General features: G+C 39.5%; 1 protein-coding gene across 1 annotated transcript; it reads right to left on the bottom strand.

Annotated features, from left to right (window-relative positions):
* Positions 1-1998: 1998 nt before the first annotated feature.
* OTOL1 (otolin 1) lies at positions 1999-11419 on the bottom strand. The gene is made up of 4 exons (XM_047694178.1): positions 11056-11419; positions 7093-7182; positions 3769-3840; positions 1999-3146 (listed from the first exon to the last, which is right to left on the bottom strand). Exons 1-4 carry the CDS (start codon positions 11417-11419, stop codon positions 2248-2250), a joined length of 1425 nt encoding a protein of 474 aa, XP_047550134.1. The 3' UTR covers positions 1999-2247.
* Positions 11420-12409: the final 990 nt, after the last annotated feature.

Genomic DNA, 12409 nt, shown 5'->3' with positions numbered 1-12409 from the left:
TATAAAATTTAAATATTTGCAACACTGTTTACAATAACGCATTATGCACAACCCCAATTACAATTTCTGAACCAGATATGTACAATTCATGGTTCATTTCCAGAGCTTCTGGCCAAGTCGAATAAACAAACGTTCTCCAAATTGAAATTAACTTTTAAAAATTAATTTTTTAAATACAGTGATTCAACAAAAGTGGTCTAATTTGGTCAAAGTGTCATTAGAACCTGAATTATGTGTAAATCTTGATCATAAAAGCATGCATTTTGCTAAATTTGGGTTCTAAAAATAACACCTGGAGAAAAAAGATATAATAATTCCTGAACTGGGGCGCCTGGGTGGCTCAGTGGGTTAAGCCGCTGCCTTCGGCTTGGGTCATGATCTCAGGGTCCTGGGATCGAGCCCCGCATCGGGCTCTCTGCTCAGCAGGGAGCCTGCTTCCTCCTCTCTCTCTGCCTGCCTCTCTGCCTGCTTGTGATCTCTCTCTGTCAAATAAATAATTAAAATCTTTAAAAAAAAAAAAAGTAATTCCTGAACTAACATCTTTCTCTCATTACTCATCCAAATATCACCTGCCCATTAATAGAAAAGCCAGACACACACAATAGTAAGGTAGGCACAGTTGACGTTTAACTGTCAGTCATAAAAACTATAGCTTTTACTTTTACTTTTTCAACATAAAAATATACATTAAAGCAAGAGGATAGAAGCTATTTTAAATAGATATATTTTAAATGTATATATAAATCTCAAAAGGGAATCATGTTTTTCAAAGTTTGTCTGCCAGAGCAAGCCCATCACGCACTTGCTTGTCAATTTGACTCACTAAGGCTTGCAAGTCTATGTAACGATATGCCTTCACTGAACCAAGTTCGATTTGGAGTCCATAAACTAGTTTCTTTTTAAAAATGAGGCTGCTAAATTATTATATATTCACAATTATTAAATATTCATATTGCAAGTGAATTCCCAAATTCTCACCTGTTCACTGAATAACCAGAATTAATTATTATAGACATGATAATAATGAAGCCAAAGAATTTATCCAAATTAAATGTCCTTCCATGAAGAAAGGAAGGCTGAAATTTTAGATGAAGAGTGATTTAATTTTACTCTTGTATCTTTGGGGGACATTTAGCTTTCCTAAGTACGATAATTTGATGAGTGCCTGGATCTTTGCCATGACCGAGCAATATCTTTATCAACTTATAAGTTCATCTAATACAGGGATTGTTTTTTTTTTTTTTTTTAAATTTATTTGACAGAGGGAGAGAGAGATCACAAGCAGGCAGAGCAGCAGGCAGACAGAGAGGGGGGGGGGAAGCAGTCTCCCTGCTGAGCAGAGAGCCCGATGCGGGGCTTGATCCCGGCACCCTGAGATCATGACCTGAGCGAAGGGCAGAGGTTTAACCCACTGAGCTACCCAGGTGCCCCCAGGGATTGTTTTTTTTTTTTAATGGTTAAACCTTTACACCGATTCATTTTAAAGACAGTTTAGCTGTCTTGAGCATTCTTTCTGTGTGTTCTCCCTGAATAAACCTAACACAGGAACAGCTCCATTTTGTTGGAAGGCAATCCTAACAGTTTCTAAACTTTTGAGAGATACCCGCTCACCACGTGTCACTCGTTAGCCTTACGCTCACACAGAAAAGAGTTGCACACATTTATATGAGATATAGAAGATATTTAGTAAGAATACATTTATTAATTACAGATATCAATCATATTTTGTATACAGATATTATCTAAATGGCATGACAAATGCCATTATAATGCTAAATGAAAAAAAAAGCTAGCTATAAAGTTAATAGACATATGCTTTCAAATACATATAAATATATTCTTTTAAAAAGGTGATGTCTTAAGGGGCGCTTGGGTGGCTCAGTCAGTTAAACATCCAACTCTTGATTTCCACTCAGGTCATGATCTCAGGGTCATGAGATCAATTCCCACCCAGGGCTCTGGGCTGAGGATGGAAACTGCTTAAGATTCTTCCTCTCTCCCTCTCCCTCTGCCCCTTCCCCATTCTCCTTCTCTTGCTGTCTAAAAAAAATTTTTTTTAATTTTTAAGAAAAGGTGATGTCTTAAAATACTTATAGTAATTGACTCTACGTGATACAATTTTTTCTTACGTTTTTTGCATTTTTTATAATTATGAAAAAAGTAATAAAAGTTATTCTTTTTAATTGCATTACCTTATGTCGCCGACTTATTCCACTGAACCCAAACTACAGTGTCCAAGACACAAGTTTATGGTGAAATTCCAGAATTTTCCTCTGGGTACAAAAGGAACCCAGTAAAAATGCTGTCATCCTCAGGGCTGACATATACACCATTCCAATCTTTTGAAACTTCCAACCAGACTTGGTCCCCTGCACTTAATTTCAGGATGATGAGGAGAGAGGCCTGGTCTATTTCATGACCATAGAGCGTTTCTCGGGACTTGAACCGCTTCTTATTCCAGGCCACCAGGCTGATGCGAGCAGGTCGACCCCTCACAGTGACGTGATAGGAAAAAACATATGCCCCAGGAATACTACAGTTAAATTTGCCAGTGATGGGGCTGTAATTTCCTTGGTCATTATAGAGAACCTTGTCAAACTTGATAGGGATGTTGGGAGGAGGGAAAGGCTTGGATAAGGCAGCACTGAAAGCTGACCGCATAGCTCTGGCCACCTCCCCCTTAGAGCCTTTGAGGCCCCGAGAGCCCTTCTTGCCAATAGATCCCCGGACTCCTTTGCTCCCAAGCTCACCTTTTGGCCCCGCGGGTCCCATAGGACCAGGCAGACCTAACTCTCCCTTTTCTCCTTTAACCCCTGGATCCCCTGGGGCCCCAGGCAGGCCATCTGGGCCACCTTTACCTTCTGTTCCAGTATCTCCTTTGCTACCTTTTTCTCCTTTCAGACCCTCCTCACCTTTTTCTCCTTTTCCTCCCCTCTCCCCAGACTCTCCACAGTAGCCCTTATCCCCCATCTCGCCCTTCTCCCCCTTGGCCCCAGGCTCTCCATTCAAGCCTGGTGAGCCCACAGCCCCCTGGTCTCCTTTATCTCCTTGGGTACCATTTGCACACATGTCCCCCTTGGAGCCTTTTTGTCCTTTCACTCCCGCTGGTCCAATGTTTCCTCTATCCCCTTTAGGACCAAGGCCACCTGAAATGGAAAATTAAAATAATGTGTAAGGATCACATATGTTATCAACAGAACACTATCATCACGGAGCTCACGGAAAAGAAACGAAACCTTGTGACTGGTACTGGAAACCTGGCTCTTGTCCCAGCCACAACTGTGCCATTTAGATCACACTGCTCTCTCACGCAGGGAAGAGTTAATGCCACCAAGAAGCCAGAGCCTACATTTAGATCATATAAATCCAGTTCTATTTTCCTTTTACTTTTAAGACAATAAAGAGTTTAGAACTATAGTGGCCCATTATAGTCCATTACACTTAGCATTTTGGCCCCAACCAAGTATTCTCCTAAATCTCCATTATACCCCTCCAAACCCAAAGTCTTCCCAGCAAAGAAACTGAAACCCACAAAGATTCAGGGATCTTTTTTCCCAAGGACAGCTAGACTGAGGAAACGAGTTCAGATGCTTATATCTAGTCTCCAAACTACCAGACCAGTACTTGCAATCAGTACACTGAATTATTAGAATAACAGCAATTTCATATTCCATCTTACCTCCTGATAACTTTAAGCACAAACAGGAAGGAAGTTAGGAGCTATGCTGTGCGTGGGACTGTACACGATAGATACAGTTTATGCTCTACCTGGTTCTCCAGGTTTTCCTGGGTATCCTGGAACTCCACTTGTTCCTGGGTCCCCACGTTCTCCCTTTAGTCCTGAAATGATACCAAGATTACCTTTCCTCCAACTATAGTAGCTATGATGTAAGTAACATCCATTTCCCAACCATGTCACATTCCACTGCTTCCCTTACCAAAAGGCATAAAGGGAAAACAACATGGAAAAATAACATATTGAGCATAATTAGAAATAATTTGTTCTAATCGATGGTAAACCATTTAAATGAGGACAGTGCCAATCACTTCAAACAGAACTCAGCTTTTCCACCCCCCCAAACACAAACATTCCCATACCTCTTGAAATCTCTATTAAACTCATGACATTTTGCCTAGTGTTATTTATGCATATGTTTCTGATTTTCCTCTTACAGATTCTCAATGACACTGAAAATGTCCCCTCCTTTATATTCTCCAAAATCCCTAAAAAGAGTGTCACCACCATATAAGTTTAAACACAGAGCACAACATTCTACAGTTAGCTAAAACTAATCACATCAAAAACCCTTCCAGGAAAGCAAATATAAATATAGATATAAACATAAAGTCTTTGACATAGAGCATAAGTGAGAAACCAATTTTCACTTTGTTTGGAAAATGTTTCATACACACTTTGGACAAATCATAAAACTGTGAGAATTCATGTTCAAAAAGAAAGTTAAAGATGCAGGTTTTTAGATATTTGCCAGAGTACCACAAAGTGGATTTTCATATTGGGTCTGGCTAAAGACCCATCCTGTTAGAGTATAGCTACACTAAATGTATTTTAATTATAAATAAGAGTAGTAATAATAATAGCTAACTCTTATTGCGCATTTCCTTTTTACCAGGTAATGTTCCAAGCTCTTAACATGATTTTTTAAAATTTAATCCAGCCTTTTAAATTCAAAATTAATTCTTATTTGATATTAATGCAGCCTCTTGTATAACAGGGAAGTTCATGTAACACAGCACCTGTCATTAATTGGAATATTTTTCACTTACAAAAGTTTATAGCATCTTCAAGGTAGAACAGATTTTTTTATAGATTTTATTTATTTATTTGTCATAGAAAGAGAGACAGACAGACAGACAGAGAGGGCACAAGCAGGGGGAGCAGCAGGCAGAGGAAGAAGCAAACTTCCCACTGAGTAAGGAGCCCGATGTGGGACTCAATCCCAGGACCTTGGGGGTCATGACCTGAGTCAAAGGCAGACCCTTAACCAAACTAAGCCACCTAGGCATCCCGTGCAGATATTTTTATCACCACTTTTTATCACAGAAAAAAACAACTATGAAAGTTGACAAATTTGCATAGAATCAAACATGTCTGCATGTAACATTGGTTGGCATCAATTTGTCAACCATGTTATTTATGATAGAACTAACTTTTTTCATTTTATTTTTGCTAAGAAAAAGAACTTCAAAGTCAAATTACAAATCATGAGAAGAGACTCCCCCAGATTTCACAAGACCAACAGAAAATTTTCACCATAAGCTGCTCAGCAGTTTTTTGAGTAGCTAACCTCCTCCCATTACCATTCCACATAAAATTGACAATTTGGAAATTAACCCATAGGCCATCAGGAAACTATCTAGGTTCCTTTGGAGAGAACCCAACTCTGAACAGAAGTGAGGGACCGGTTCTATTCCCCATCCTTGCTAATACTCATATGCCAACCATCACCGCACAGTTACTCTTGGTTCTCAAGTTCATTTAAGGAATTTAGCTTCTTACACTGGATATACTTAATCAGGTTGTGGCTAACCAGAATTGCAGTCATTCAACTCATTTATTTTTCTAACTCTCAATCTTACCAAGAGTCCAAGCTAAGTCTGGAAGTAAAAGGAAAGTAAAGTTGCCACTTTATAGAGACTGACTGAATGAATTTCTACTTTTGATCTTTCATCAAAGCATATTCTTAAGAAACTTATCTTGTGGTACTTCCCTGTCTTTTCTTCTACTTCCAGAAGTCTAGCTTCCAAAATGTATGAATCACTGGGGAGTTTCATCACTCATCTTTATTTCACAGGGTTTTCTGCTAACATAATTCAGCCACAAAAGGATTAAATGTTTCTGAGAATGAAAATCGCGTAACTGACAAGTGTGAAGTACCTCTCTCACCTTAGCATCTTTTTTGAGTAATTACTTCACTGAATGTTCTACCAGAAACAAGTTAGACAGTTCCTGAGCCATGTGGAGGGTGATGTATAGATGATATTAGGTCTTTTGACATGTGACACAGAGGCTAAAACATTTAACTTGATGGATAGATGGTATTTCTACAGGCTGGCAGTATTCACTGAGGAATTTCTAAATGTCCCAGTGAATCTGTAACATTCCCTCAACATCTTGAAGCACTTAGAGAACCAGGGATTTCCCAGGGCAGGACACCCTCCTGGCTGATACATCTGCAGAATTAGAGAACTTCTGAGCTGGAAAAGATCTATGAAAGCACACATAACCACAAATCTTCTTTGATAGTAAATAGGGTATAAATAAATATCCAGTCTATTCCCCTTGGTTTCCAGAGAAGGTAAAGTGACTGGTTCAAGGTCATTGATACAAGTTCAATGTCTTTCATTTTAATTCAGTGCTCTTCCCACCATAGGCATTGCCCAGATTTGAGTGAGCCAAAGGCCATGTCCTATTCTCCTTAGCAGAGATGCTACCCACCTAAACAGAATATTCTATAGGATTACCTACTCTCGTTAGTTCTATCTAATACAAAATTAATTTGTCCCATAAGGAAGAGAACACTCAGTAGTATGTAAGAAAGGACACTCCCCTCAGAGACTATATCCTGTGGCTCCCAGTCACTAGGTCAGCTGTGCGGCCAATGAGAGATAGCTAAGATGTGTGAGAGCCTCTGTGTGTACAGGAGGAAGGAAATGGAGAGAAAGTGAGAAATGTTACCAGGAAAGTGTAAAATTTTTCAATGGGCTATTTAGAAAGTTAACATTTTTATATCAAATATAACTTACAACATGCTTTACCAAATTATTACATTTTTAAAAATGGTTCCACCTATGGGACATCTGGGTGGCTCAGCTGGTTAAACGTTTGCCTTTGTCTCAGGTCATGATCCCAGGGTCCTGGGATCCTGCTCAAATGGCAGTCAGCTTCTCCCTCTCCCTCTGCCCCTCCCCCTGCTCATGCTTTCTCTCTCTCTCTCTCTCAAATAAATAAATAATCTTTTTAAAAAATTATTCCACCTGCAAGAATATGGCATTTACTTAGCAAGTTGCTCTCCTGAAAAATGATGCAGAACACATCTTGAGTTTTGACATGAAATCAATATAATTACTTACCCTTCTCTCCTTTCTGGCCTTTTGGACCTTGGGGTCCGACAACTCCTGGTGGCCCTGGGATCCCCAAATCACCAGCCTCTCCCTTAAGACCTGGAAATTAGATTTAAAAACCATCAGGATTTTTTTTTAAATCTCTTTTGAAATGCATTACTTCTGAAAAAAAATTTTTAAGCAACCATTTTATTGAGACCAATGACTGTCAGTGTCCTAATAATAAAATATGGGTAAGAATAAACTACTACATAATTCTCAGGACAATATTTTTGCCTGATTTGTAATTTTGTACTACCTGGATAGATAAATTGAGTCCATTAGTACTTGTCACTAGATTCGTGGCAGCAATCAAGTGATTCAGGAAAGCAGCACAATATCGAACAACAAGAACAAAATGATTATCTGGCTCTTCACCTGATGTGGACCACACTTTCAAATTGGAAGTAAAACCACAATACCTAGCACTTTTGGTTTTCCCATTAGCTCACTTTTGTAATTCTTCAGGATCTACTGCTGAGACGCCTACACACCAGCTCCTGCCAGCGTCAGCCCTCAACATCCCATCATCCTTTCCCTCATAGAGCTGAGATAAACATTGAAAAACCACCACACAAATAAGTAGAAGTTATCACACTGTAGTTAGTGATGTGAAGGAAAATAGGAAGGCCCTAGTATAGTATAGTAAACCTAATTTATGGGAGCAGAGGAGACATCCCTGAGAAAATGGCAATAAGCTAAGATCCACTGAATAAATTAGGATTTTCTGAGGCAAAAAAAAAAAAAGTATTTCAGGAAAAACAAGGTGGAAAAGACCACAGAGGTTTTAGAAACCGAAAGAATAGCAGAGTAGGTAGAGCTAATGATTAGATGAAGGAGGCTAAGAGGGAGGCAAGGGTTAGATGGTGCAGGGCTCAAACATCATTGGGTGTCCTGTCTCGTCCAGGCAGTGCAGATCCTGCCACTTACCTCGGCCACACAGGGACCCTGAATCTAGGATAATTACACTTCCTGCACGCCCAGACCTGTTCGAGCCATCGGAATTCTCTCACAAGCCCTGACTGGAGTCATTTATGGCCAGGTTCACTGGAAGTTAGCCAGAGAGATAAGTGAGCTCAATGAAATTGTACTATTTCATCTTAACTTCTCCTTAATTTTTGTAACTAAGGCTGATGGAATGGAGAAAATTATATCCAACAGAATTTTTCTTTGAAAAAAACACATTTGTTTGGAAGAAAGTGCTCATAATAGAGGTTAAAGCCAAAGGCAAACTCAAATAACCAAAGGTGGTGATTAGGTTCTGTCTAGAAAAAAAAAAAAAAAGGAGAGCAGAGAGGAAAGGAGTGGAGAGGGAAAAGGCAGTGTGGAACAGAAGCAAGCAAGATGGCCAGTTGCAGTCCGCTGCTCAAAGTCTCCCTTCCTCATGAGCCCCAAATACCCATTGTGGTTATACTATTCAAGGAAATGATAAAGGGCAGTGGCCAGGTTGCCACGGAGAGCACACAGAAACTGCATGGGAGGGCACAAGAGGCAGTGAGGCTCCCCCATCCATCTAGGTGACACATACATGTGGGCGAGATGGGTATAAGTACTAAAAGGCTAGACATAATGGGAAGAACAGGGACTTGATGGTACACAAACCAAATCTGACTCCACGTTCTGCATTTAGAGGCAGTATAACCTCCAGAATTACCTAAAACTCTTGGAAATGTGATTAAATCATCCACTGAAATGTAATAATATTTTTAACAGCTTGTATGAAGATTAGACATGGTAAGTGTTTAAAAGTTCTTGGCACATAGTAGGTAACTATAACTACAACTACTAAATGAGAGAAGTTGGAGATAAAATTTCATGTGGAATCTTACCTTTACTAACTATTAGTTATATTTGTACACTTTAAGGCATTTTCATTCAGAAACTATAAAATTAGGCTTGTGACTTTTATTTTTTTTTTTTAAGATTTTATTTATTTATTTGACAGAGAGAAATCACAAGTAAGCAGAGAGGCAGGCAGAGAGAGAGGAGGAAGCAGGCTCCCTGCTGAGCAGAAAGCCCGATGCGGGGCTCGAACCCAGGACCTGGGATCATGACCTGAGCCAAAGGCAGCGGCTTAACCCACTGAGCCACCCAGGCGCCCCAGGCTTGTGACTTTTAAAGTCCACATTTAGTATCCACTTTACAGTGGATAATGTAAATGTCATGTGCGCAGTGTGTTTGTATGTGCGTGTGGTGGGGGCCAGGAACTGAAAGATAATGAAGAAAAATTAAAATAGTTGTGTTTGTGTTGGTTCATTTTCATTTTCAAGTTTGATTAATGTCCCTCTTATGCTAGATTTCTAATTTTTTAACAAAATGGTATTTTTGAAACACTGGAAAAGCTAGAACAAATGTCTATGAATCTCAGAAACAAGACCCTATTGGGCTGACTATTTCCCAAGATAAGAAGAGACTCCTACTAAAACTAACTGGAAAAAGAAACACAGTTTTTTGAGCATTTATCCTATCCCAGGTACCGCACTGAGCCTCTCTTGATGACTCCATGAAGCTGGTTTTATTCTTATCCCATTTTACTACTTTGAAAACTGAAACGGAGGTTATGAAGCTTCCCCAAGGCTGGAACGTGAGAGACAAGACATTCTGAGCTCCTAAACACCACGCTCTGTGCAGAACCAGTCAGACTAATATATATGAGCACCCCAGGCAGGCAAAGAATTTGGCACATCTCCAAAATATTTGTCCTATGTATTTAAAGGAGAGGCTGAGCTCTGAGAACAGCCCAGCTAATCCACCACTGGGTAAAACCAAAGCTCCTACGTGACAGACCCACGACCTTAGAATACAGTTCAGCAGCCAGCTGTGTTCGCTTGACCATGCCTTTGGGGGTCTTCACCCCCCGTGCAGCTCAAGAGCCAGAGATGATACTAAAGAGAAATTTGGGTAAATGTAATTTTCTCAGTATCATTGCATTTCCAATAATGTTTCTGCAACCCAGAAATCTCCATGCCCTGACCACTGCCCAGCAACTGTACCCTTTCATTCCAGCTCTGCATGAATATTGATCACATTTCCCAAAAGGTTCCTGTTAGAAGACAAAATGAATGAAAAGCTTAATGAGAATGCACAATTCCTGATTTTAGTTCTTCAGGCAAGACACAACAAATATATCTATATGGTCTTTTTCCAGGGGATAGCACATTTGAAATTGACATTTGGAACTCAGTTTTACCTGATTCCTCTGCTATAAGACATGTAAAAGCTCAAATGTATTACAGTAAAATCCACCATGAGCATCACGTGTATATTAAAGGTATCTGGAATTTTGAAACATGTTACCATGATCTTCAATGGAGAAAACTGTGGAACAAGGATACAGTGCTGCCCGGGAATTTCAAAGAAGAGCAAACTGAATCCTGCTTCTTATTCTCCACCTCACAGACATGCCATTTCTAAACAGAACTACAAAAAGCACTCCAGAAACCCATCAGGCAGCACACACTCTAACCAGACAGCAGAATTTTCACTTACCCTTTTTACATCAGCCATTAATGAAAAGACTACACCAGAAACATGTAATTTGAAGAACCACGTGCCAGTGCTGGGTTTGGGAGCCCAGTTTCTGCTCTAACCAGCACTGTCCAATAGAACTTTCTGCAATGATAGAAATTTGTGTATCTGTCCAGCACAATACAGCAGTCATTGACCCATGCGGCTACTAAGCATTTGAAATGTGGCTAGTATGACTGAGGAACTGAATATTTAATATTAATCTCTATGTTTATTTTTATTCATAGCCACACATGTGGCTTACGGGCAGCACAGCACCCATTTGCAGTTGTCCCCATGTTACTCCTAGGCCTGTCACCATTTGCAGGACAACGTAGAAACCCTCCGGGCAATTCTGCCCCCAATCCACCTCTCAACTCCAAGGATACCCAGGTAACAAATACGGCTTTGGGTATGTTCAATTACCTGGCTTTCCAGTCTCTCCGGGTTCTCCTTTTGGCCCTGGTACAAATGAACAACAATCACAGCAGTTCAAAAAGATATCAGCCGTGTCAAGAGTGAAGTTTTTAAAGGGGAAGAGAGTGGCAGCATCGAAGGCAGACTCTGGGGCTGGAGGGCTGGGGGTTGCTTCTGTCATTTCAGCTGCTTCCATGAAAGGAATTTCCTTTTCTTCTGGAGTTGGGCCACTGGACGGCTTGAGACTCTTCAGCATATCTTTTTCCTCAGATTTCTTCGTAAATTTAGTATGTGGTGTGGTCTTTGCTACTGTGTCCATACCAGCAATCACCAAAATAATTAAAATGGCACAAAGCCAAGAAAACATCCACATATTTGAGGCTGGAAAAAAAGATATAATGGCAATATATGTACCTATTACATGAGATCCCAATGTAATTAAGAAGTGATATAAATATGTAAGAAGGAAATATAGGTTCATATATGAGCTATAAGAATAAACAGCATGATAATATTGAACAATATTTTAATGTATTTTAATGCAAATATATGCTTGAATCACAATAGGATATTTTATTTACTTAAAGTATTCATTATAAGGAACATTTTGTTTCAATTCTCTTTTCTGGTTGTTTTCCTAGTGTTACATGTTCTAAAATATTGTTCTCAATCATTCAAATTATCTTGCCAACTAGCAAACATGATCTATAATAAATGCAACATGACTTAATAGCTTATATACCCTGTGGAAAACAAATATGTATAATTTCCTGACTGACCTCACTCATATTTATAGGAATCAAATACATTTGTATTAGAAGGAGATGAAAAATATTGAGCTGAGTAGTTTATTCCAGCAAACTCAATTATTTCAAGAAAAAATACTGGTGAAAGAGTCCTTAAGTCTACTAGGGCTAATGGTCCTGTTGTGAGAGCAATTTTTTAGAATCTATTGTAATAAATGGAGGGAGAGAGAGAATAAAAAAATCATAAACGTGAATATATGCTATGTCCTTAGATTCTTCACATGTCATTTAACTCTCTAATTCTTTGCTCTATAATTTGAGGAGTTTTTCTGAAAAGTCACATCTATCCTTGTATTATTTTAATGGGGCAAAGAGTGACTATTCTTATTAAGGCTTTTATTAAACAGAGTGATATGACATAAAGTTTCCGATGAAGTAAAATTATGAAGTTCTTAGTGGTGTGATGCCCAGCAACTCAAAACAGTCCAGAGCCTGCTAACAGATGGCCAGAATTAGAAATACATGCTTTCTGGGGCGCCTGGGTGGCTCAGTGGGTTAAAGCCTCTGCCTTCAGCTTCGGTCATGATCCCAGGGTCCTGGGATTGAGCCTTGCATCG

Source organism: Lutra lutra, chromosome 1 (genome assembly GCF_902655055.1).
Source record: "Lutra lutra chromosome 1, mLutLut1.2, whole genome shotgun sequence".
NCBI lineage: Eukaryota > Metazoa > Chordata > Mammalia > Carnivora > Mustelidae > Lutra > Lutra lutra.
The sequence above is the reverse complement of the archived record's forward strand: the minus strand, read 5'-3'. Positions and strand labels throughout refer to the sequence as shown.